Source organism: Diadema setosum, chromosome 1 (genome assembly GCF_964275005.1).
Source record: "Diadema setosum chromosome 1, eeDiaSeto1, whole genome shotgun sequence".
NCBI classification, from domain to species: domain Eukaryota; kingdom Metazoa; phylum Echinodermata; class Echinoidea; order Diadematoida; family Diadematidae; genus Diadema; species Diadema setosum.
In genome coordinates, this window is record NC_092685.1 from 10798272 (window position 1) to 10821813 (window position 23542).

At 39.4% G+C, this 23542-nt stretch overlaps 1 protein-coding gene across 1 annotated transcript in view; it reads right to left on the minus strand.

The window, feature by feature from the left end:
* Positions 1 to 7224: 7224 nt before the first annotated feature.
* LOC140236453 (uncharacterized) overlaps positions 7225 to 23542 on the minus strand; it is a 111605-nt gene continuing 95287 nt past the window's right edge. Inside the window, exons 10-11 of the mRNA XM_072316379.1 lie at positions 17084 to 17134; positions 7225 to 7258 (exon numbers count right to left, since the gene is read on the minus strand). Of these exons, the coding sequence (XP_072172480.1) occupies positions 7225 to 7258; positions 17084 to 17134 (85 nt within the window). The remainder of the gene's footprint in view (positions 7259 to 17083; positions 17135 to 23542) is intronic.

A 23542-nucleotide genomic window follows, 5' to 3' on the forward strand; every position in this document is an offset into this window, starting at 1 on the left:
AATGAGTGAAAATGAACATTTTCACTCAAAATTCACTCCAATTCCACTCTAAATTCACTCTTTTTTTGTGAATATTTTCACTCGATTTTTTTTTTTTTAGAGAGTAGCACCGAAACAGATGCAACGTACAGAAATGTATCCCAAATCAATAGCAACATGATGCTACATTTTCATCCATGACTGACCGTTAGATAGACGTAACTTGTATGTAGGCCTACAAGTAGGCAATCAAGCAATCAGCATGGACTTGTTCTCACCAGGGCTGCCAACTCTCACGCAGTCAGTGAAAAACTCACGAAAGTCGACCACTTCCAACTGTCTCATTCAAACAAACAATTCCCATGCTGAACGCTAAAAATATACAGTTTAAAGGTAGGGGATACCTTTTACAGAACTCCCAAAATGCAGCAAAACATTAAATATGAACCTCAGGGGACTTGTTTAGGCCACTGCTTAGAAATTTGGAAGTCAACAGTTATCTACAATTTGAATAATGCACAAAACTCAACTACTCAGTAGTTCTGTGTGTCAGCCACACTTAAGCCTTTTTGTTGCAGTCTTCTGTATTTTTTATCTATAAAAAATAATCTATAAAGTATAAGAGCTGATGTAATAACATATAGAGTGTGTGGTAAGAATGTATATAGAAATGTTTGTAAGTTTTGATGAACTTTATTCACAAAATATACATGATGGACACACATGCAGTGCATGGGTCTGCAAAGGTAGCCTAGTAATGTACTGGAATTTACGGTGAGCCCCGAAAAAAATTCAATTCAAAATCTAACGGTCAATAAAAATGTACTTAATGTTACCTTCCACTTTCAATACTTTATGGGAGTTTCTAAAATGATACTCTGTTCATCATACCACTGTGTTTATACAACTCTTCATTTAAGGCATGCAAATGGGATTCCCTACCTTTAAGGGGGAAAAAATAGTACATTAGTGCTGCTTCTGTGGATGTGTTGAAATCATGGTTAAATTACACCAGATTTTACCATTTAAAATGTAAAATCGTCAGAGCTCCCTTAATCGTGCCCTGGAAAAGCGGAAACCCCTCTTCTGCACCACCCCACCCACCCCTTGTCTCTTCGCTCCATCAGGCTTGGTCGCTGCACTCCCACACTGTGTCTCACTCTAAATTCTCACTCCAGGGTTGACAGTCAATGATGTAAATGTGGATTTGACAATGGAAAGGTTATTTAGAATAGTTCGCACTGGCAGTTTTCCTTATCATGTGTATGCATGAGTGTGTGTCTGTGTACGGACAGATTACTAACACTGAACATAACACATTAACAAGGAGGTTCAAGAGATGGAGTTCCAACTGGTTATGATTACTTAAACAGCTGTCAATTTTTCTATGGATGCACGAAAGAATTTCACAGGTGCGTTTGTCCCTTTGATGATTGGGGTGTGATGCCGTCATCTTTCTGAGCAATCTGTAGATTCATCATTATCTGTATATTCATTATAAATATTTGTGAGTGGCGGCATCAAACATGGGATCAAAGGGAATGAGACTGTTGTGACTAAATCTCTTGAACCTACTTGATATCACATGAAGGACCAACAGAAATATGGAGGTATATGGCATGATGATAGCAGGTTGTTGTTTTTTAAAGCAAACAATATCTTTGCAATTAAACTAATACATTTTTCTATTTGTCTCACAGCGATTTCTTTTCACTGAGTGTGTTATCATTGAGGGATATCAGTAAAACTGTGTTTTGCTTCTTTTTTTTTTTGGGGGGGGGGAAGGGGAGGATGGACATTATTTCAGCATGTTGGAAGTAATCATGAATACAATGCAAATTCATCATTATGTAGTGTTTACATATCAGGTGGTTTCTTTGTGGTTTGCTCTGGTTTTTTAATTGTATGTATGTGTGTATGTGTGTTTTTACTTTAACTTTCTTTTTCACTTTGTTATCAATTCGATGGATGCAGTAATGCTTGGTGTTAAATATGAAGATTTGATTTTTAGTAGTATGTAGGCCTACACAGCAGTACACAGGCAGGAAAGATATAAAACTACTTTTGTTATCCATGTCAAAAATATGTGATCATTTTGTTAATCTGTACAGCATTGCCAGCCTATCATATTTGTATCATTTGAAGATTACTGAATAAAGATATTGAAGAAAAAAAAGTGTATGTGTGTACGTGTGTGTGGGTGGGTGGATGTGCGTGGGTGTAAGAGCCAAGACAGACGAGCTGTAGGCTGTCAAGCCAAAGCAAGTTGGCATGAAAACAGAAATAGCAGCAGTAGCACGCAGGAAAAGCGGATCTGGAAGAGAGAAGGAGAGAAAGGGAGAGCAGTGAGGTGGTGAAAAGTGTTATGGGGGGAATGAGGGGAAGGCAAGCAGACCCCTGTACTCCAGCCAATGATTGGCAGTGTTGACAGATAGAGGGAAACATGAGCAGGCAGGGCTGAAGAACTCCTCCAGCCAGCCAGAAAAAACCTCGTGCAGGATCCTGTCTCTGCGATCCTCCTCGATTCTGTGATTCTACGGCCCACTGGATGTCAGTATTTTGGTGAAGCGCCAGACAAATGGTTAGTTAGGACCGCAAGGACACAAGGCTGACATTAAATAGATCCACCCCCCCCCCCCCTTTCTTCATGCCAGGATAACTAATGACAGGCACAACATAAAGCCCAACGCAGAGAAATGACATGCTCTAGGCCTATATCAATGTCAATGCAACAATCCTAGTCCTACACACAGAGTCTACAAGAGGACAAATCAGTGGCAAAAATGAGGGCATTCTTGAAGCTGGTTACCACCTGTGACATCAAAATTATACAGCAAATAGATCCATGTCCTCGTCTCAAGCTGTTGATTAAACTGACTTCATGTGGTGTCTTGATGAGAATGTGTCATTACTTGAGGTAACAAACAACCTTCTGAGGCATGCCGTTTCTATCACTGAAACAGCTACAGTACCTGAACACAAGAACAACAGCACAATATGACATCAAATGGCTTCAAAAGCAATTTATACAACTTCATATCCATCTACTCTCTTTCCTTGCTTGTCCCATTTTCCAATCTCTTTGAGGAAATTTCAACAATATTCTATTCATTGTGAAGAAGTGAATATGGCAGTGCTTCCAAGACATTTTACCGTAGTCCCAGCAACGGGAATGTTTTTGTTCAAACAACTCAGAGGATACTTTGCTTAAGATTGGCTTTGAGTACCTTGGTTTGAAAGAATGCAGGTGTCTGCAGTAAGGCAAGTCATAAAATTCTCTCTCTCTAGTCTGTTTGATGTCTTTGGGAGGAAAGGGAAAGAGGAAGGGAGAGAAAATAGAAAAAACATGCCCTGAATACAGGTTCCTTTCCATGAGCCTTTAGCATCCTGTGTCTGCATGCTGAACAAAAATAGAAAAGGTCCATACCAGACAGGGTGCTCTGGTACGAGGGAAGAGGTTGTCAGTGTAGTGAACATTATTTCAGTCTTGAAATAGTGCAAAGGAACTAGAATGTATTGTAAGTGGCTCAGCTCCTTCACTATAGTAATCAATTAAAGACATATTCAAGGAATAAATAAAAACACTGCTTTGTCAGATTTTCTGTCACTTTTTCAATCAGCTTTTATTTCAAGGTTAATCATTCCCCATTTTCGTCAATGCTCATAGTGTTTCACACTAGCTAATGTAGTGATTTGGGATGGGTTTTCCTTTCTTTTTCTTTTTTTTTTGTCGGCAAAACTGCCTGTTTGATCTGTTCTTAAAGGATGATATCTCATTAGAGGGAAAGATATTCAGTTGGAAAAGAAACCTTGTGATAAAACTTGTGATCTTGTGTTGCAAATCTTGTGATGTTGTTCATTAGTCCCATCTTCGAAAATGGCCTTCAACTTGTTGGTACACCACCCACTCCTGGGGCAATTCACTGACCTCTTTCATCAATGTCTGATCCCCAGACTGCTTGGCAGCCCTGCATGGCCAGTTCCTATCACCACGCCTCCCTCCAGCAATTTCTCCCCCCTTCCCCTTCCCTATCCCACCCCCACCATCCTTGCCCCTCAGGGTTCTTGATGCTCTCATGGTGAGCAGAACTCCTCCTCCTGCTTCAGCCACCCCCATCCCCATTTCCCTCTCTGTATACATGCCATGACTTAAAGGTATTGTGACATTGAGTGTTCATATCCTGCGAGGAAACCAATGTCTTCCTCTGCTCAAAGGTTGCGAAAACAGAGTTGAACCTCCCCCCTTAACCTCCCTGTGCTGCACCTAAAGGGGCTGGAAAAGGGGGGCTAGTCAACTCCAACAACGTAATCTTTGCCATTTCCAGGGAAGGACCAGCAACTGCTGAGGCAGATTGGAATCAATACTGCTGTTTTCTGCGAAGATAAAAAGGGGTTTATGCGGTTGCAACAACTTTGATTGTTATCACGACCACGTGAAGCCCACAGGAAAAAAGACCCTTGGAAATTTTTACCCTCAAGCAGAACAGGAATTACGCCAATTTTATCACAGGGTCAAAGTCACCCCCTTTCACTCCTTTGTTTCCTAGGTCCTTTACTTTAAAAAAAAAATGTCTTTGAGTCAAACAAATTTCTTTGACTTTTACACAGGAAGGAAGAGGAGGGGTAAAGTGATACTTGTCTAAGGATAGGCACAGGAGAATCATATTGTTGCTGTTTGGTGCAAGCGCAATCAACTCGGCAGCCTACCGCAAACAACAGAATATGCAACAATAGCCTGGCCGGCTCACTGCACGTTGCATGTGTGGCCGCGGGGAGTAATCTTAACATGAGGCGGAAATCATGTAACAAAACTCATGAAGTTTTCTGTGGTTATGTTTCACGCTGTAAATCATGACAGAGAACTTCCCATCACAAAGTTTGCACACTGGGTGTGCAAGTATTTCTGATGATAGTGCAAGCAGCTTCTGGCACCGCCGCCTCACAAATTTTACCAAACTGATGCGATTTTTCTGATATTGTGCTTCCTGAAGAGTAGTTTGAATGTCCCATATAATTCTTTTTTCCCCCCATCAAAACATGAAGTTTTATGTCTAGCAAGAGCCACTATTAATATCCTTAAGTTATTCACATAGTTTTCTCAGTAGATAGCCATGCAGTAGCTCAACCCACTTTTTCTCACTCACAGCCTATCCTTGAAAAAAAAAAAAAAAACGTTTAAAAAGAAAACACAAAACAGATACATACAGAACTCGCAGAAATGAAACAAAAAGGGATATTCAGCCAAAATCAGGAATACCTATCTCTTTTGTTGTTGTTATATTAGGTCCTATCATTCATTAATCAAAGAGGTCAATTATATTCAGTTTTACTTGATCAAGATACATAATTGATTCAAATGATTCAGATAAAATCTTTGGATTAAAGTACCACAGCTACAAAAATTGTACAATATCAAACATTTCCTTTTTGTTCACTCAAATGAAGTGAACAATGTACTGCAGGACATTCACACAGGGAGTTGATAACTCCTGCATGCACTATACATAGCTACATGACTCTGTTAAGCCATCCAGCTCTATAGTGGGAGTCCTTGTTGACACGTATGGTCTGATATAAATAGGTATTATGACAAGTAGCAACATAAATACAAATAATGCCCTTGATAGATTCATTTGGCAGACACAATGAACAGCCTACAGATTAGTCATCATATATTAAGTAATTGCTCTATTCTTCCAAGACACCGCATTCCTCGATGACTGACCGATTGTATTGTCAAACTGGAGATGTGTCAGACCGTGTGTAATCAATGCATACCCAGATATAGGTTGTGATGTAATTAATGGGATAAAGAGCCAGTGGAGATAAGGGTCACTTCCCAGCATTGTGAGTAGATCGGTCGGCCTTTGGACTCTCCAAGCAAAAGTGTCGCTGGAGTGACAATGGGAAATCACTTTCTCATGTCACAGTAATCACTGCCCCTATGATAAACAGTTGGACAACTTTCTATTGCCGTGGTGCAAATCTCAAATCTTGAGAGCAGGATACGCACACTTCAAACCAGCATGTACGCAATCGAGTGCTCATCGTGAATCGGGTATAACAAAACACAACCACTTCTTCAATCAAAGCAGAATGATATAGTCTATGGAGCAGCCATCCTGTTCATAATGTTAACCAGTCCCAACCATGAAAATGTATGAAAATAAACTTAAGGCTATATCTGTGTAATTTGCAATTTCAAAATATTTGAGCATTTGTTCCATGCAGCAAAAGGCAGCTCCACATGCACATGGATACAGTAAACTGCTATCATTGATGGCTATGGATTTACAAGTACCACAGGGAGTATCCTTCTAGTATGACGGAGAGGGTAGGTGAATGAATGCAAATGTGTCTACAGGGTTGTTTTTTTGTTTGTTTGTTTGTGTTTTTTTTTTGGGGGGGGGGGGGAAGAAAAATACATTTGTCAACATTTTAACTCTTTCTGCGCCATGGACTTTGGACAGTGATTACCATACTATGGGGTTTTCTGTGTGATTCGTTACTCAGAACACACAAGGGGTTATCCTTTGCACCTTGTGTTTATGATAGTTGTAGATGTATGAAGGGTGAAGATCGTTTCACCAATTCTTTCTACAGCTTAAAGGCCAAAAGCAGCTTTGTATTCATGGAGACATCTTTTTTTTTTTCTTTTTTCTAAAAATATATATATCTTTTTAAAAATACAAGTATCTGTAGAGAGACACAGAAATCTAGGCATGTATGCACAATGTACAACAAATATCAATAGTAAGTGAACAGTGACTGCTGATGCCACAACTAAACCACTGGCTCAGGGGACCTGGGAATTCTAAGTTCTGCTGAGAAGGATCCTAGGAGCTGGTGATGGGTATGTTTGCAAATATTGGCTGGAGACAGTGAGGTTGTCTTCAGTAGATCTGAATAGGGACCTTGCACATATCAGTTCAATACTACTAATTTTGGCGGGAACAAAATCATGGCACATGAGGCTGGAAATAAGATGAGACATATGCAAGGCCAGGAGGATTATGTAATTGATTACCCATTTGGGCACTCCAGTCATAAGGCTACTGTATGGGGGAACACACATTGCTGGGTTTTGTGCCAAGCAATACTCCAAAGGGCAAGAAACACGACTTTAACCCTTGCTCTACTCCGTCTGTCTAGATCCATCTGCACATTTGCTCATGTGTGCTTTCTTTGCAGAGTGACACAGATGTCCTGCTTCAGATGACAAAAAAGATACATGGCATGCAACAATCACACATCCACAGCTAGGTTCAGGATAAGGTGCCTGCGTGGGGGCACCAAATTTGGGGGAAAATTGGCAAATTCTCACAGCAGCGACAAGGGTACTGTAGCCCTCCTGCGGATGTCTTGGCATTCTCTCCTCACTGTAGGACATGATGGGAGCCCCCTTTATTATTTTGAGCCAAGACCTAAGCTCCTGAAGCATTGCAGAAATTGTTTACTGAGTACTTGCTGTGAGCTCATACTTGTGTTGTAAACAGCATCACATAGGCAGTGGGACTGGGGGGCTGGTCTAGAACAACTCCTGCGGCATCCTCGCAAGACACCCGCACCTGGGGCACTGAATTTGGAGGAAACGGCAATAATAGAGCACAAATACAATTTACTAGATCTTAAAACTATACTTATTTGTCCATTTTGTATGATGACGACTTTAGATCAAACCTAAATGCATAGAGTCTGACGAGGATGCAATGTAACATCCATCAGATTTCCGGACAATGCCCCTATAGCTGTATTTCCCGGGGGGGGGGGGGGGGGGGGGTGGTGGAAAAGAGTGTTAAAAGAAAAAACAAGTAACCGCTCAATGATGACATCACAGCCTCTCAGGATTCCCCACTTATTTCCTCACACGATCAGGATCCTGCTAAGCCAGAAAACTCTAAAACTCTAAAGTGGGGTACATTAGTGAGCCATGGTCCACATTGCATCACAGTAATGTTCACATCAGACAGTCACATTCTTATGCACACTTGGGCTGGTGAGACTTATATTACAACTGATTTGTATTTTGTTTATGTTAATAATAATAATAATGATATTATTATCATTATTATCATTATCATTATCATTATTATTACTATTATCATTATTATTATTGTTATTATTATTATTATTATTATTATTATTATTATCATTATTATTATTATTATCATCATTTTTTTTTTAAATGGGAATTTACTCAAGAGGCAAGAGAAGAGCCTGGCAAGTTATGATCGGGTAAATGGACACGTTTAGGATCTAATGGCAGCATTCTAATCCTGGCACGAATTTCTGTCAGTAGAGTGGCATGGTCACACAGTACGGTAACAGGGCGAGCAAATGAAGACAAAAATGACATCTTGTTCGTTGGTCACTTTTCCCCAAATAGATATTTGATGAGCAGCTACACAAAAAACATGTGACTCTCCCCAATCAATTCTAATGACCCCTGACAGTTTCTCACTACTGCAGTAGCATATTGCCCGAGGCAAGATTTTTGGCTTAGTCTGTGGAATGAGGCAGCATTTTGAACATTTCACCCCCCATATGAAACAGTCAACAATGTTAATTTGATGGTTTGGAACAGGCTTTCATTGCACGCATGCTGACGTGGCTTGCCACTCTCCACAATCTGCGTGCTTCACTTTAAAGGGGGACCGCCACTCGTCTATTCCTGTTGAATTTATCAAATGAAGAATGAAGTCAAACATAAAGCAGAGTAGAAAAGTTGTAAGTTATAGAGCAAGTGTTTAATTCAAGTTTGGACAAAGAGTTATAAAAAGAAAAAAATATGAAATTTCGCAACATTTATGTTTTCACAGTGATATCAGTTAAAATTGCATAATTTGTATACGAATGATGTAATAATGCCATAATTTTATGGTTTGTACATTAGAGATTTGATAGCAGTTCCGTTTCTTTTATTTTGCATGTATTCTATTAATTTAACCTCCTGATACATGATAATTAAAAGATTGCATAATTTGTATACAAATGATGAAATAATGCCATAATTCTATGGTTTGTATATAAGAGATTTGATAGCACTTCCATTTCTTTTATTTTGCATGTATTCTATTAATTTAATGACGTGACATGACAACTAAAGGATAATTTTCTACAAAGTGCATAATATTCTACTTTTTTCTCATAAACAAGATGAAATTTAATGAAAATCTGTAGAAAGGACAAGCAGAGTACTTGTGAGGTAATAGCATTATCATCTATAGTCTGGACTGTGAAAAACAAAACCACTGGTTCACGAAAACATGTTAAGCAACAAAGTTTAAATGCTACAGACTTCATAACAACTACATGTTTAGGTACCACATGGGCAAATGCCATCAAACAGTGTATATTCAGTAGTATTGCTTTATATCTATGTACTGTTCTCATGTAGACAGCTGTAGAACAGTGAACACCCAATTCTAGCACTGATGCACAATCTTGAAAGGTATTAAAGAAGAAGGGGAAAAAAAATCAAACAGTATCAATACAGACTTTCAGATTGGCAGAAATCATCCAAGAATGTCAGTCTGAAATCTACCTGGCGTCTAATCAATCTATGTATGGTTCGGTCCTCCGGGAACCGCTGACCGAGATCTTTGGGATAGAGGAGCCCCAGAAATAACTGACAGACAGTTGGCCAGGCCAAACACCTTTTGGTCCTGTTTGACCCACATCAGTAGAGACATCAAAACCCCGTGGGGACACGTGACTCAATTTTTTTGCAGACAAGAGAAGGAGATGGAAGGAGCTGTCATCATACATTTCACACAGGAGGTAAGATAAAGGAGAACTATCAGTTGTTTGTATAGGAGAACTACTCTGCTCTGCCTGACACCTCTCCCTTCAAGTCAGTGAGAGAGTATAAAGCCTTCACGAAAAGTTAGCCATGCTGTAGGGCGGTTGATGACAACACAGGGCATCATTACACAACTGGTACTTGTGCGAGTTTTCAGGGTAACTTTTTTCAAGCAAAAAAACAAACAAACAAACAAACAAACAAAAAAACATTTAAAGTATTATTCCCACATTTGCTCTCTCTAGAATCTCGTTTAAAACTTATGAATCTCACTGCCTAAACCATCTTAGCTACTCTGACAGGTTTTCCCACTCACCAAAAAAGAATTTGCTTTTGATACTGCCTGAAATGCATTACTTCATATAGTTGTGACCACTTAGTGTTCAGATATGGTAATAATGATGTTTTTAGCTGACTGCAATCTGCGAGCAACTTACCTACCATACAAGAGCTGTGTCACAACACCCTGGCTTGTGAATTCAATATGTATGTCTCTATAGAATTTTGCTAGAAATTAAAAAGTATGTGCACATGTGCATATACCACAGCAGAGGTGAAAAACAAAGTCAAGTTGAATTGGCTCTACCTCTTTTGTCATATTTGAGTGGTCAAACCATTCAGAAAGCCAGCATGCATCAAGACTTGATAAAACTCAATTGGTAAAAACTCAATTGGTAAACAACTCTACAACAAAAATTGGTCAAAAAAAGAATTTCAGGGAAACATGTCTGGGAGAAATATGATTAAGTCTGCATTCAGACTTACACAAACAATTTGACTTGCAAACAGTTCTTTGAAAGTATAAGCGCCCCCCCCCCCCCCATTGAGACAGGCTCGGCAGTCATGTGACTATGTAGCTCACAAGGAATGCGTGAAGGCCAGTCAAAGAGGAACGGTGTGAGTCACAAGTAAACTAACCATTGTGTTGACAAACTTGACAGGCCGAAGGAAACACCTTTACAAGGCAACAACAAGTCAGTTATCGCGAGGCATCCATGGGCTGCTGTCACTCTTACTTTGGGGAACGGGATCCTGAAAAAAGTCTTCTCCACGCAACATTCAATGACACTGTACAGAGAATCAACATTCACATGTACACATACAAATAAAACAACAACAACAATACCTTAAACAAATACCATAAGCAATGATTATGGAGGTTATAAACGATCAAAAGTAGAATATATGTATATTACTGATGTGTTCTCTGAAACATATCTAAATCATCATGCACAAATTTGCATTTGTAAAATATACTAGATTTAAAACTGGGTGTATATGTGTGTGTGTAAGAGAGATATGTATGAAGTAAATACGAAGAAATTAAATTGCAACCACATGTCCATAGGGGGGGGAGGAGGGTTGTAAATGGTAATTTACAGACAAGAAGCTTTAAAAAAAAATCTTCTTACTCACCAATAACAATGGCGTGAGGTAATGTTGCCTTTCAAAATAAGTAATCTGCATGGCAGAATTTGAAAGTATAATATTCCATATCTTTCTTAGTTTATATATTTCATTTTAAGAAACCTGTAGCATTCTGTTCATCTGCTTTTACCCCATTTATCAAAGACAGCTCAAAAATGGAATGGCACAACACTTTTTGAAAGGCCAAGCCCCACATGAGGATTTGAATTCAAACATTCTAATCTATCAGTTTCTAAATTGTCAACTTTATATCACCTCAAAAACATTATCACGGTCTGAGAACATGCCAGTGTTCACTCAGTGCATTCTTTGATAATTCTACGCAAAATTCATATCACGTCTTTGTACAAACGCTTTGCCCAAATATGGCTGTATATAATCAGCGAGCAATTGTGTGTTGTGGTTGAGGCAGACTAACAACTGTCACCGGTACGGGTCGGCGAGGATGGAAGAGAAGGGAGGATGTGACACGTCACGTGCATTATCACCTCGCATTGGGTCGGTTGCCGTGGCAACAGCTCTTGTTGTCTTGGAGGGGAAGCAGCCGACAGTACCTTGACCTGCCAATGTCACCCCATTGCTCCCGCCTCAAAGAATACGGCCAAGTCAGGAAGTGGTAATTTCTGCTGCCACGCAAAAAAAGAAGAAGAAGAAAAAAAAAAAAGAGGCTGTGTCATCATTGCAGGGGGACAGGAATGAGACCTGACGGATGAGTCAGAGTAGACCCGATGAACCAACGACAACGGTCTAAACGGTATGCAAATTTACGCTTGCTTACGCAGAGAAACATGAGTGGAATGATTCCTTCCTCAGCATGTATTTTTCAACCAAACTTTTACAGGAAAAAAAAAAGAACTGAATTGTTATCTTATTAGAATGCATGCACATGATTTGTGAAGCTATTTGCAAATCACAGCTAATTTTCCACCTTTTCATTGTATGTGCCTCATAATATTCATCAACATATGCGTCGAAATAAGGTTTCAACAGGAGTCGCTCCAAAACTCAGATCCGAACAACAGAGTAATCAAACCATTCATCTGTAACAAATTAAAAACAATTTCACTTATAATTTGTGCCATAAAGCTATAACACTTGTATTACTATTAAATTGCCCTACATCGATGTAAATAAGCACCGAATTGATCAGTGTTTTAGTAGTAGCCATGATAAAAATATAAAAAAATCATGGGTGTACATACTCGAGCAGGATTCGATCCTACGACCTCCTGATCACCGGACAGGCCTCATCTCCACTAGATCACCGAGCTTTCGCCCGACAGCAAGTGTTGGTTCTAATCCTTGTAAGTCATCACAATATATTAATATCGTATGGAAATTCGTACTCATCAGATTGTTAACAAATTCCATTAAGATGTGTCAATATTTGTTTGTTGGTTGGTTTGTTTCTGATTAAGGTAATACCATAGAAGCTCATACACTGTAGCAGCCTAAAATAACTAAAGGTAAAACTTCATAACTTGTTTCACCTTTTAAGGAAGAAGGAAAAAGAATTGTGTTCAGGTAGGCAGACAATCTATTCTAGGGTCTAATCCTAAAATCGTTGACAGTCATTCAATATAAGTGTTCCCTTTCATTTTCCCCTTAATCATGCAGATGATCCCCAAGATGTTTAAAAATAGCAGCACAGACAGGGGAAGGGAAACAGGAGCTGGGTCAGCTTATATTGCCCCATATCATCTTTGCTGCTCGGAAAGTTCATCGGGCTTGGCTCTTTCTTGTCTTTTTCGTTCTTGCCATTCAAAGGCAATACCACACATAATGTTGGTGTGAGTGATCTTTAAGGTGGGTGATTGTTTGTTTTTTCATGATTTTGTCATAGAATAAACCAAAATTAATATGCAAAATGATAAGCATCACCACAAATTGCTTTGACCATCAGAGTTGGAAAAAGAAAATTCATTGAGATCAAGCATATTTTACTTTGGATGCAGATTTTTATCAAAGTATCATAAATTTCCTAATTGTGTTTACCTTGTCTCACGAATGACAAATGGATCATAATATTGACAGTGATGATGGTAAAGGTATTTTTTTTACTGTAATAATGGCAATGAATATTTTTATTGCAATGATAGTAAGTATTGTTATTATTGCTACTTTTGTTGGAATTGTTTTTTATCATCTACTGTTTCTCAATATATTTTTTACATCAAACATGGCACTTTCTTTCTCAAACTAACAAAGGAGAAGATCATACGAGCGGCAAGAGAAATACAGGTTACTCCCATTATAACTAAGTCCTTACGACCAGAACTTTTCAGTTTGAGGTAAAAATATATTGAGAAACAGTTCTTGTGCTGAATTGTGGAAATTCTGATAAGTATAGCACACCAGAACTGATCACCAGTCGCTTGTATGTTGTTCGTAACATTACGAACAGCTTTACGAAACATCCCCCGGTTTAGTGAGAAGCATCATATCTATGCCTCTATTGACAAATGATGCAAAGTTTCTGGCAAAGTGTGCCTGGATGGAGGCATGTGATTTTCTAAAGCAGTAGTATACAGTGCAAATACAGTAATAACAAACCTCATTACAAAAAGTAAAAATTCAGGTCCCAAAATTATCACCTATATATTATATTCATGTACTTTATTGTTCAGCTATAATGAAATTTTGATAAAATAAAAGAAAAGTTCTGGTCACAAGGACTTAGTTATAATGGGAGTCACCTGTATTTCTCTTGCCGCTTGTATGACCTTCTCCTTTGTTAGTTTGAGAAAGAAAGTGCCATGTTTGATGTAGAAATATACTATAAACACTACATAATAAAAACAATTGCAACTAAATTGCAACTAAAGTAGCAATGATAACAATACTTACTATCATTGCAATAAAAGTATTCCTTGCCATCATTACGGTAAGAAAATACCTCTACCATCATCATTGTCAATATTATGATCCTTATCTTTTGCGAGAGAAGGAAACACAATAAGGAAATTTGTGATACTTAGATAAAAATCTGCATCTAAAGTAAAATACGCTTGATCTCAGTGAATTTCTTTTTCCATCTCTGATGGTCAGGGTAGTTTTTGGTGATGCTTATCATTATGCATATTAATTTTGTTTATTCTATGACAAAATCATAAAAAAATAAACAATCACCCACCTAAGATTACTCACACCAACATATCTGGTATCTTTTGCAATACCGTTTATAGGTGAAACCGTGTCTTCATTGAGCCATGATGGAGAAAATGCTCATAACTTCTTAATACTAGTACCATAACAGACTCAAGATGTCCGTCAATAATGACTGGACACGATACCATTGTGCGACAAGGAAATAAGAGATCAAATGATAGCCACAACAACCTTTTTTCTTCTTTTTTTTTTCTTTTTTGGTCAGTATGTGTGATGTATGTACTGAATCTCAAGAATACAACTATATGATTTTTTTTTTGGTGAAAATATAAATTGTCTGAAGATTCTTCTAAAACTCAAAAGTGGACATTGTATATGTTCCCATCCATTTGACCAGCAAAGAGCCAGAGACTGTTAATTCTACAAAATATTGCAGTGTAACATCCTTCTAGTTCACATTTGGTGTCTGATCACATCGCATTGACACATCACTGTCATTAACCTATCATGTAATAGTGGGAACACTGACACGAGAGGCAAATGAAAATGAAGACAATATTTTCCCCACTTATGCATTATACTTGAAAAAACGGTAGGGAAATTATGCAATAAAATGAAAGAGCATGGTCTTTCAGGAACTCTGATCCCCCCACCCCCCCCCCCCCCCCCCAAAAAAAAAAATCTAGTGTACCTCAACAAGAACTGTGATATAGATATTTTCGGTTGGAGAAATTGAATTGTCCTGCCACATTAGTGGCCACAATTGTCAAGTGACCACAACTGTCAACAGAGAAAAATAAAAGTGCAGGTTGTCAGTTACAGTATTTCTCCAGAGTTTCAGAATGAGTAACTCTTGAGCACTTTAACAAAATGATTCTCTTATCCTGATGCTCTGTCTAAAGTATCATGTTTACGTTTGTAAATTTCAGAAAAAAAAATCATAGATTTTCAAGGTTTTAAAAATCATCTGAACATCAGTAAGGAGACAGAACATAGAGTGGGAAAAGGGAAATGAAGGTTACATTCCAGTAAATGGAGGTTTGACAAGTGATTTGACCTTTAGGTTTTTTTTTAATGTATTTACTGAAGAAAAAGCATAACATACAAACAAGAACAAAACAATACATGATATATCACACTTTACACTTTGTATCAATTGCTCCATACTATGTTTTTCCTTTGTCCATTTTTTTTTATTACTGATCAAACTGTAACTACCTTTTTTTTTTAATCAATGAAAACAGAGCAAAAGTTCTGTCTGTTTCTCACCTTGATGAGAACTATGGACAAATAGTAGTGAGCTTTGCAGAAAAGGGAAGTGATAGACCATCCCTTTTCTGCGACAAGGAAAAATTCCAAATTTGAATGTTGGTCATGATTGCGGGGCGACCTATTTGATTTAGGCATGTGCTCACACATGGTCTGACCACGGACAGTTATTCAACGCCTGGAATTCAATACTGCTGGGAAGAAGCTGCTTGCCATCACGCGCGAAAGCCGACCGCCAGTATCGGATGTTCCCCTCCCTTTGTTCCAAACACCTCCGTCCTTTCTCCACTCATTGGTCATGAGACCAGGAGCTAGGAGGCTGAAAGGCGATCAGTCAACCCGATCCACAAAAACTCGGCACTACTGCACCACGGCAGCCATCTCAGCTAAAGTAAGAGAGTGCGTGTCTTTGAGAACAGAAGAGAAAAGTGCTGGATGGGGGATTAGAAGAGTAATATGAACTTTCCTGGGGAGAATGGAAAACAAGCTGCAAATTGGCAGCAACCCTATCCTCAGTGGTAATGGATCCAGCCAGCTCTCATATATCATGCCATGGCCCATAATATCAGTTTGTACATCTTGGCTGCAGCACAAGCAAGGTGATTAAAGGCAGACCTAGGGATATGGCAGCAATGACATGCAAAACAAAGTATAATACACACACGCTCATGACACAGCCAAGGAACTTCGTTTAGATTACCTTGCCTAGATATATTGAGTTGTCTTCTTCTGTTACTGCTCTTCTTCAGCTGTAATTAACTCCAGAAACTAGACCACACAGAATAAGGGTGAAATTAACTAATGAAATAATGATAAGAAAATTCCCATTTTGAAAGCAGGGGATATTCAATTACAATCTAGAAATATGTTTGTGTGTGTGTGTGCGCCCGTGCGTGTGTGCACGTGTGTGTCTGTGTGTGTATGGGTATGGGTGTGTGCCTGTGAACTTCACTTTTTCTGTTGTTGCCCTGTTGATGGTGCAAAAACACCTGAAGTATCATTCATTCAAAGATAACATCAAAGCAGGATGACAAAAACCCTTTAAGACACCCAGTGTTTTTATGTTTATCGTGCAACATGTAGACATATGACACATCAATGAACACTTTCACAGAAAAAGGCGACGACGAAAAAATACAATCTGATGGCTGCTTTCAGATCTTGTGCTTCATCACATAGCAGTGGGAGCTGCATTACATGCACTGTATAAGCCCTATCACCTACTTATACGACCTATGGATATGAGAGCATTAAAACATAAAAAACATCCCTAAAACAATACTCATCTGAAATGAGGCCCAAACCATCACTGTAGTATATACTCCTATAATGTCAGTATGCGACCATAAAGACAAGCAGTGCCATCAGGTATCCATACACTGTATATTGATCAAGAAGTCTGTAGGCTAAACGGGGGTATAGTAAGTTGCAAAGTTCCTTGTAATTGTCAAGAAACTATTTGGCAAAAGCAACAGAGAAAAGCAAGCAGAAACTTACCTTGAATCATTTTTCTCAGCAACAGGAAGTGTTTGACTTGGCCATTTGGATCTGCAGAGGAAAGAAAACAAGGAAAAGTAGAAATTACGCGGTGCGCAATATATGTCCCCGCCGGAAGTAGCATTTTGTAGCAAAATGTGCAATATAGGTAAAAAATCAAGGTCAAAGGTCAAAGAAGTCAAAGGTCAAAATTCTGTGTACAAGTTTTGAAGCCCTCACCTAGTGCCATCACATAAAGCAAACGGAATCGAAATTGGGTTAGAAATGGCGAAGGAGTAGCATTTTATAGCCAATGTACAATACAGGTCAAAAATCAAGGTCAAAGGTCAAAGAAGTCAAAGGTCAAAATTCTGTGTAGAAGTTTTGAAGCCCTCACCTAGTGCCATCACATAAAGCAAACGGAATCGAAATCGGGTTAGAAATGGCGAAGGAGTAGCATTTTGTAGCCAATGTACAATATAGGTCAAAAATCAAGGTCAAAGGTCAAAGAAGTCAAAGGTCAAAATTCTGTGTAGAAGTTTTGAAGCCCTCACCTAGTGCCATCATTTAAAGCAAACGGAATCGAAATCAGGTTAGAAATGGCGAAGGAGTAGCATTTTGTAGCAAAATGTACAATATAGGTCAAAGGTCAAGGTCAAAGGTCACCACTGAAATTCTGTGTAGAAGTTTCAAAGCTCCCATGTAGTGCTATCATATAAAGCAAACAGAATCAAAATTGGCTCATAAATGACAGAGAAGTAGCAAATTGAAGATTTTGATCACACACGGACGCACACACGGACACACGGACGGACACACGGACGGACGGACACACACACGTACGGAGCCCGTTTCATAGTCCCCTGCTCGAACTCGTTCGGCGGGGACAAAAAAATCAATTGATTTGTTTATTCATATATATATTGTGATATCATGTTGTTCACCACTTTTGAAGGGAGAAGTGCAGGCAAATTAAAATCATTCTTCTTAAAAAGTGGTGAACTGGAAAATATTGTCAAAATGTCATTCCTCTGCCCCAGGTGCAGCTTAAAAAAGACCAAATGAAAATGATTTACTTATGTTTTACATGAAAGCTGGAACTCTTGACTTGTCATGCTTTAACGAGATAATATCCTTGGGGAATTTGCCACAGAAATCATCATCCTGTCATCATCAAATAAGCATTTGTGAATGTCAATACAAATCTTCTACTGGAGAATGTCTTATATTCGAACTGATTATGCTCATTAAATTGGCAAAACATTGGAGAGAAATACAAAAACATTTGTCATTTATCAAATTGGCACAACATAGGAGAGAATTATACAAAAAACAAGGCAAGTGCAAAATTGTGTCTCGCCCATTCGCATAGAAGAAATTAATGTTTTTCTAACTCCTGGAAGTTCATTGACCTGCCTATGACCTTTACCCTTGTGGTGACCTTCAACCCCCCAAGGGACATTTACCATCCAAGTGTGGTCACAAACGGACAAAGGGATCAAACGTTATGAGCCATATAGCAAAACGCGCCATAAAAACTTAACATTGGGCCCTAACAGTTTGTTTACCCCTGTCTGTGACCTTTGACCTTGTGGTGACCTTCAACTCCCCAAGAGACATCTACCATCCAAGTTTGGTCACAAGCGGACATACACATCTAAAGTTATGAGCCATAATCGAAACGCGCCGTAAAAACTTAACATTGGGCCCTAAAAGTTTGTTGACCCGTCTGTGTCCTTTGACCTTGTGGTGACCTTCAACTTCCCAAGGGACTTCTACCAGCCAAGTTTGGTCACAAACGGACATATATATATCAAAAGTTATGAGTCATAATCAAAACGCGTCGTAATAACTGAACATTGGACCCTGAAGTTCATTGACCTCTACCTGTGACCTTTGACCTTGAGGTGACCTTCATGTTTGGCAAAATGTGTAACTTTGTATAACTACTCTTCCCTCCAAGTTTGATTCAAATTGAAGTTCTCAGTAGAGAGTTATTCAAGTTTCTGTAGCGTTACGGACGGACGACGGACGGACGGACGGACGACGGACGGAAAGACGCCGCAGGCGATCCCTTAGTCTCCCCACACCTCCGGTGCGCTCGACAAAAATGACATTCTGAGTCTCAGCTCAACAAGATGTAACTTATGTCATATATCAGGTTTCTTGCTTTTTGTTTGTTTGTTTTGTTTTGTTTTGTTTTTTGTGCTTTTAATCTAAACTTTCCACTCATGTTATCCATGTTGGTTCTTCTTTTTTTCCACAGTAAAGTTGTTCTCAGAGAATTTAAACATATCTTTCTTTTTTTTTCTGGCAAGTTTACAAAATAAACTTTTGCAGTATCCTTGCAAGATCTTTTTTGTTGACTTGAATCATAGTTTCAATGCAAAATTTATTTGATACTGGCTTTACAAAAATATTTAAAGCATCTTCCAGTTACCCTTACATTTTAGCAATGTCATAATGTGGCCAATATTGATATTTGTGAAGATGCATGGATTGTCAGAAAGACGATTGAATATTGCAATCATGTTTGAGTGTAACACTAATAAGATACGTAAGATGTCTTGAAAGCCTTCCATTCTTGAGCGGAATATTTAAGTCATGCTGCTCTTACAGATACTTTCTTATTAACCGTATCTAGTTAAAAAGTGATAAGCAATAGGCATAATGTTAAGTATGTGTACAAATTTGTATGATTTTACAAGAAATGATGGAAGTTGATCAGAAGTATAAATTTGCACAAATTACACTTAATTGCAAAACCTGCATATCAATGATTTTTAGTGTGTAGGAAAGAGAACAAGGTTTTGAAGGGAACAAACTCGCTATTCACGTAATGTTACGACCGACGATTACGGCATAACGTAAACTACAACTGAAATAGACACACGCATCAATAAGCATATCTTCACATTGACATTACAGCTGGAAATCCAGAAGTATAAATAAATAGAGAGAAATAATTATATAGAGAGAATGAGAGCAGGGGGGGGGGGGATGGAGGAGGAGAGAAAGAGAGGATATAGGTTTAGTTTAGAGAAGGGCGGGGCTGGAATGCCTTCGGCAGAGTTGCCCGTCAAAGGTGGCTCTAATTCCTGCCGACGCCGTCTCGGTCGCTTGCAAACAATCCGCCATCAGGAGAATTATGATCAGCAGCGAATTGGAGCCAGTCAGATAGGAAAACGTCATCGTTAAAAGACGGGGACTTGCAACAGCATCAACGAGCGTGATAAGGATTTGGGGAACGACAACCAGTGGGTTAGTCTTCCTGGTCCATCCTAGCTGGTTGATCACAACGGATGATGGATGTTCGTTATTCCGAAGGTCCGTTACTCCGAAACCCACAAATTCCCTACAATAGATGCTCGTTGATCCGAAAATGAAAAAGGTTTCTCTAAATCCGAACATTGTGGCATTATCCGGAAGGTTCATATTTCCGAAGGTTCGTTATTCTAAAGGTTCGTATTCCGACACTGAAATAAGGTTCGTAATTCCGACAATGAAATAAGGTTTGTGAACCTGAAAATGAAAGGAATGTGTGTACTAACAAACCTTTTTTCGTTTTCGGATTCACAAACCTTCGAAACAACGAACTTTTTTTTTTCGGACTAACGAACCTTCGGAATAACAAACCTTATTACATTTGGGATTAACGAACCTTATAATGAACCTTATTTCATCTTCGGAATTACGAACCTTCGGAAGAACGAACCTTCGAATAAAAAAGAAGAAAAAAACGAACCTTAGGAAAAATGAACCGTACATGTATTTCATTTTCGGATCAACGTATCATCGGACAGCAAAGTGTAAACGATCACAACACCACCACAAAACAAAGAAAAGGTCGTCCGAATTTCATCACATTGACTAAAAAATGTAATTTCTGTTTGAAATGGCATCATAGTGATGCGTGTCGATAGATGGAATTATCAATATCCAATTAAAAAAAACACACACTTGTTTAAATCATAATTAACAGCAGAACACTGCACTTCAAATGAATGCTTTATATTTGGACCAATACGAAAAAACAAGGAATCTTTTGGGGGATTGTCTACATCGTGGAGATGGCGTTGGTACTACTAACTCAACTGTATATTGAAACATCACATTTGAACAAATCACTGAGTAATGTAAATGTGATTTTCGACCATTGATGTTATAGATAGGGAGTAGATGAAAGAGAGGAGCCGCCTGAGTGTGTGTGTGTGTGTGTGTGTGCGTGTGTGTGTGTGTGTGTGTGTGTGTGAATGTGTGTGTGTGTGTGTGTGTGAGGCGCGGGCTGTATCTTGAGAAACAGGATAGGGGGCGCCGTGATATCGACATCATTGGAGTCTTTGGTAGCAATCATGTGCCTGGAGTGAGCACATTTCTTAACCCGTTTCTTCTGTATTTCATCTCCTTCGGAAGACTTTTCCCGGAAAGCAATCAACGGGTCGCTGGTAATTCAATCATGCTGCCAAGACATCTGAGAGTGTAGGAAATAGGGAACTCCGAGAGTTTTCCAGGCGAGGGAAGGGACACACACGGGGAGGTAGGACGGGGAGAAATTGATTTGATAAAATTTTGTTTGCCGACTTTTGGCATCGCCTCCAGCGTGGGTATAGCGTGTTGCTTTCCTTCCTCGTCTCGCACATTTGGCGGGGTGAAAGTGATCGCGTGTTTTTGAAATTCAAATTGTTACCTTATCCCATGAAAAAGAGCGCGGTGTAAGGGTGTGAAAATTGGCAACTAATCTGGGTATCTGATGTCCGATATCTAATGCCATGCAAACAAAACCGAGCCCGTTGGAAAAGCTAGCCGAGATCTCTTTATTTTTCCCCCTTTCTAGTGAGCGAAAGCAGACTCCTTTTGATAAGAAAAAACAGGAACGAAAAGGAGATTTCGTTGTCTTCAACAGAAACTTCCACTTTTTGCGGATGCTTCTCAGCAGCAAAAGGTGACCTCAGGTGAGGTCAAGCACGTGGTTCACGTTAGCACCTCCTCAGACCCATTCCAAAACTTTGGCTGATTTTTTTTTTCTTCTTCTGTTTTCCACATTCTTCCACCTCCACCATCTGTCTGTCAAAAGTCGCATTCCTCGACGCACGATCAACAAGCACAGAGGGAGAGAGAGAGCGAGAGAGAGAGAGAGACGGGGGGGGGGGGGGGGTGAGGGAAGGGGAGAAGAAAAGTGTTTAGTCTCAACCCTAGACACGATTTGCATATTTTGTTATTTGCGAGATGTAGGCTTAATCATTGTTTTCACTGTGAATGTGAGCTTGTGTATTGCTTATACAAACAAAGTATCGATTCGTGTACACTGCATGTGTGTATTTGTGTGTTCGTTTGTTATGTCGTGTAGTAGAACGAGAAAGTACCATGAAATAGAGAACCGGAGACGAAAATAACAGGTGGTCGGTTACTGCAGCTGGTATCACCATCTCCCCGGAAAAACCAAGGAGGTACATACGGGCGCCTGGCACCTCCTTGGTATAACGAGGATTTTTAGACTGCTCCCTTCATGTGCGTTTGCATTGCTGTGATCAGAAGAGTTAAGATGATTGATGTCCCTCAATATAAGACAGCAAATCTTGCATGTCATGTCTTTTGCTTTGCCAAACGTGGCGGGTATGGCTGTCACTAGCATCATTTAACATCCGAGGATATCATGTGATCGCTTCAATGTGTAAAACTATCTTTCTCTTTCCTCCTCAGACTTGACTTTCGATATCAATCCAAGGTTTACTTTGCCTTGAGCGCTCGTGGACGGAATGTAGACAAAACCGCAGCCAGGAAAAGCGGAAACAAAGAAAGAAAAAAGAAAGAAAGAAAGAAAGAAAGAAAGAAATCCATTTGCAAGCGAGAGAGAAGAAAAAGGCTGTCTGAGATGTATAATTGTCATGGGGAGACTGGAGAAGAAGACTAAGGATCAATGGGGAGGGTTCGCAAGGACAGAGTTTGGAATGTGTCTGGTTCCGAAGACAGGTTTCGGTTTACAACCCCTGGGGGGCTGTCCTGATGGTGTCCTCAGGAAGGAAACTGTAAGTGGCATTGCGCGGGAGAAACTACCCAGCTGTTTGTCTTGAGCCCCTAGCAACCCGACATTTTGGGCCGGTTTATGGGGATATTTGAAAGAAAAAAAAAAATCCCACTGGGTTTATACTGGAGTCTCTCTCTCCATGCTGTGTTAGCCAGTAGACCCGAGGTCAGAGGTTACGGATGCGGGAGGAAAATAAATTGGACAATGATATCGCATGCACGTATTTAGAACGGCGATTCCACGTGAAGGTATGAATACATAATCTTTGACTAAATTTGCTGTGCAAAAGGGATGATGAATCCCACAGCTTGAAATGCCACTGGGAGCCGATGCATAAGTGGACCAGTAAGACTGCACTGTAACTATCATCGAGGTAGTGCTATAGTTCCCCGGCGTGACTGTTCAGTTCTAGGGTAAACTGTTGATTTGCAGTAGTCATGATTTTCATTATATTT